The sequence below is a fragment of the Dendrobium catenatum genome, unplaced genomic scaffold (genome assembly GCF_001605985.2).
Source record: "Dendrobium catenatum unplaced genomic scaffold, ASM160598v2 fragScaff_scaffold_414, whole genome shotgun sequence".
Classification (NCBI taxonomy): Eukaryota; Viridiplantae; Streptophyta; class Magnoliopsida; order Asparagales; family Orchidaceae; genus Dendrobium; species Dendrobium catenatum.
The window spans coordinates 1,126,000-1,130,122 of NW_021318876.1; the positions used below are offsets into that span (position 1 = coordinate 1,126,000).

At 35.7% G+C, this 4,123-nt stretch overlaps 1 protein-coding gene across 1 annotated transcript; it reads left to right on the plus strand.

Moving 5' to 3' along the window:
* Window positions 1-221: 221 nt before the first annotated feature.
* LOC110101929 (40S ribosomal protein S30) lies at window positions 222-961 on the plus strand. Its single transcript, XM_020830041.2, has 3 exons — window positions 222-370; window positions 506-643; window positions 724-961. The coding sequence occupies exons 1-3, from the start codon at window positions 367-369 to the stop codon at window positions 768-770; spliced, it is 189 nt and encodes a 62-aa protein (XP_020685700.1). The 5' UTR covers window positions 222-366; the 3' UTR covers window positions 771-961.
* The last annotated feature ends 3,162 nt before the right edge of the window (window positions 962-4,123 follow it).

Consider the following 4,123-nt stretch of genomic DNA (forward strand, 5'->3'; position numbering starts at 1 on the left):
ATTTATTTTATAGATAATATTATCATTTGTAATTTTTTTATTCATATAATTCTATTATATATGATAAATTCATTTCAGAATTATTTCATAACAAAAAAAAAAAATATATATAGTTTGAAGTTTTTTCTTCAGCACCCTATTTTTGAAGCAAATTAGGTGTCCATCTCTTACGAGCCGTCGATTTTGATCTGGACGGTCCACATCTCCGATGTTAGGGTCCCGTGGAGTAAAACTAGGGTTCTGTAGTATGTATAAATCATTGTGATCAATCGGTAAGCGTAACGCATCACACGCCGAACTGCCGGAATTCACAGGAGAGGAACTGAGAGGAAGGGATCCCTCCTCTTTGGAATCCAGAAATACGCCATGGGTAAGCCGAGTTCCTTTTTTCCTTGGCAAATTTTCATCTTTTGTACGGTATTTTTCTTGTTCTGACAAATTTTTCGTTTTCATAATGTAATTCGTTTTTTCTTTTTTTGTTTTGGTTGTTGTTTTTGCTCTGTAGGAAAGGTGCATGGGTCTCTGGCTCGCGCCGGTAAGGTGAGAGGGCAAACGCCGAAGGTTGCAAAGCAGGACAAAAAGAAGAAGCCTAGGGGGAGGGCTTATAAGCGGATGCAGTATAATCGTCGCTTCGTGACTGCAGGTGATCTGCTATGCCTTTTCTTATATTGAATTATATTGTGGCTTCGATATTTGCTACTGATCTTCATTGTTGTTCTACAGTTGTTGGCTTTGGAAAGAAGAGGGGGCCTAACTCGTCCGAGAAGTAAAGGTTGGAAATTTAAAATTATACTATTTGTAGGAACTGTAAGATTTGCGTCTGCTGTATTCTGAGATGTAATGGACTAATTTCATATTTAGGGATGGTACATGAATGTGAAGACCTAATTTGTTATGTTATTCAATGCAATTTTCAAAGCATGGAGTTCTAAGGAAATTCATGAAGCTATTTTAATGTTTATGTTTACTTGTAAAATCAATTCAAAGGTCAGAGGAGCTTATAACATCATAAATATACTGTCAGAAGGTGCTACTCGTTGAGATGTGTCCATTGACATCAATATCACTTTTTTTGGGCCTCAAATAGGTTAAAATGGCTTGAATGGAAGAATCTAGAACTGAGATCGACCAGCTTGGGTTGATCTAGCCTGGAGTCAACCAATGCATGAGGGCCACCAGCCCTTCGATTTGGGTTGGAGAGGTCTTTTTGAGAGTAATGCATTGATGTCATTCTAGTAGGCCTACACACCTTCATTATTGTGTAGTTTACTCGTAAGTTCTTAACTTCTTGGTGATTTTGAGGCCTTGGTGAACCTTTGTTTGTGATATGTTTGTTGCTATTAACTACTCTTAAATCGACGAACGTTTGATATAAAAATGACAAGGTATTTTCTACTAGCTTTAAATTTAAGCAATGAATATTCTCATAATTGGTGCTGTGAATATGACCATTGAAATGTTGATCTCTCACTTTTGTTTTACTCATCGTTTTAGATCTACAAGTTGTCCTGTTTGGTTTGACAATTCGAGACATCACTGATGACAGCCTCCATTGAACTGCCAATGTCGGATCATTGTTGTCCATTCAAGGCAGCCTTGGTCTTGGCTGGACAATCGTCTCAACACATGTGCAATATCATTTTATCTCATTTCGATAATTGGATAGTGTAATCAATTCCATTTGTTGTTGATAATTTTAGGTAATATTTCAAATTTTTTCGAATTAGAACCACAATTCGCTTTTAAAAATCTATAAATAGATTTCAATTTTACTCATTTTGAGATATTATGAGGTGTAGGTATTTTTAAGTCTAAAGGATCACAAGTTTTCTAAGAAATTACGCGAGTGGTTTTCATTAAGGAGTTGTAGAGTTATCTAAGTTTGGAGGAGTTCAAATCTAAGGGAAACAGTATGAGCTATCTTCATTGAGACATTGGATTTTCCAAGATTGGAGGAGCCCTCGAGTCCATAATCTTAGCATCTTAGGATAGTCAATCAAGTAGTCATCACTTGCTTGAGATTTGAATCATCATCTCCTTTAAGGCTTGTGTCATAATCTCGCTTTTGTTGCAATCGGCTCCTTTAAGACTTGTGCACAATCTTGCTTTTGCTGGAGCTGCTTTCTTCATGCTTTAAGAAGTTTTAGCATTTCCTGTGCTACAACAACCTTCTTCAAGACCTACATAGCAACCTCAATTTTGCTGTAACCTTTACCGGCTCAAGACTTGTTTTATTTCCTTCAAGACTTATTTAGCCTGGATTCTCTTATGATTCATATCTCAAGAAGTATGATCAGCACCATTGGTCTCTACATCCTTTAATTAATTGTTTGTGCCCTTTGCCAAACTCTTTAAAATTTCCTCCATTTTTATGTTCCAATTGTTCTTTCTCCCTTTCTTGAAGCCTCTTGATTACCTGTAGGATCTTATTTGCAATGACTCTCATCCTCCTACCCTTCATAATGAGCTCAATGCGTCTATTAGCACTATTGCAGATAGTTCTTGTATCGAGATTTGGGGTGGTTCCTCTGCCCTAGACTTTTGGGTGTATCTTCCATTATTATATATTAGATGAAACCGTTTGGTATCCGGACCAGTTGGCCATTTACTAGATGAATTTAATTAGTCCCATGGCTATACAACAACCATTGTTATTATAGCAAAATTAATATTATAACAAGCTGGGCTTTCTATAAATTCAAAATGAAAGCAACCATGATATATACCTCATTGGTCCTCTTATTTCTTCAACTTTATCACTTATTGGCATCAAATCAACAAAATCCTGTTCTTCTTTTTTGAAAATAGCTTCTAGGCTGTTGCTGCTTCTTCCAGAATTGGATATGCCATTAGCCATCTCCATAACTTTTGAGGTCATTCTCCCAATAACCCACACCTTTAAATTCTGTTAAACAACAACAACAACATCAAGCCTTTGTCCCATTACATTGGGTCGGCTATCTGAATCATTTTTCGCCATTGTGTCATGTTAAACAATTTTTTAAAGGATTCATGTCATGATTAAAAATAAGAAGTTTTGTTATAAAAATTGATTTAATTTTAAAAATTCTGATAATGGGGAAATATATAAAGTGGCTCGTAAGGATGCTAAGAAAGCAATATGCGATGCAACAACATTAGCTTTTAGTGATTTATATAATAGATTAGATACTAAAGAGGGAGAAAGATATATATATATATATATATATTGTACTTTGAAATGAGAGACATGTAGCACAAATATTGTACTTTGAAGTGGTATCACTACATCTGATTGTACACATATCATCAATTTTTTGTGTTGTCGAGTTATGGAGCATAGGCTGCGGCGTGATACTGATGTTTCTCAAAATCAATTTGGATTTATGCCGGGTAGGTCGACTATGGAAGCCATACATTTATTCAGAGGTTTGATGGAAAAATATAGAGGAAATAAGGAGGATCTACATATGATATTTATTGATTTAGAAAAAGCATATGATAAAGTTCCAAGAGAAGTGCTATGGAGAGTTCTTGAAAAGAAAGGAGTTAATAATGCTTATATTCAAATCATTAAAGATATGTATGCATGAGCTATTACTTGTGTTCAAACACAAGGTGGATTGACCAAGTATTTTCCTATTTCGGTTGGGTTACATCAAGGATCAGCCTTAAGCCCATATTTTTTTGCTTTAGTCATGGATGTTCTCACTAGACATTTGCAAGAGGATGTACCTTGATGTATGCTTTTTGCTGATGATATTCTTCTTGTTGATAAGACTAGAGAAGGAGTTGAAGGTAAACTTGAATTATGGAGGTCAACCTTAGAGTCTAAAGGTTTTCATTTGAGTAGATCTAAAACGGAATATATGAAGTGTAATTTTAGTAGTAATAGACCTAGTGAGGGGATTGTGACTTTGGGTGATCAAGTCATTAATAAGAGTACACGTTTTAGATATCTTGGATCTATTGTTCAGAGTGATGGTGAAATAGATGGGGATATTATCAGCAGAATTCAAGTTGGATGGTTGAAGTGGAGGAATGCATCGGGCTTGTTATATGATAGAAATGCACCCCTCAAACTTAAGGCAAAATTCTATAAGATGGTAGTGAGGCCTGCAATGCTTTATGGTGCCGAATGTTG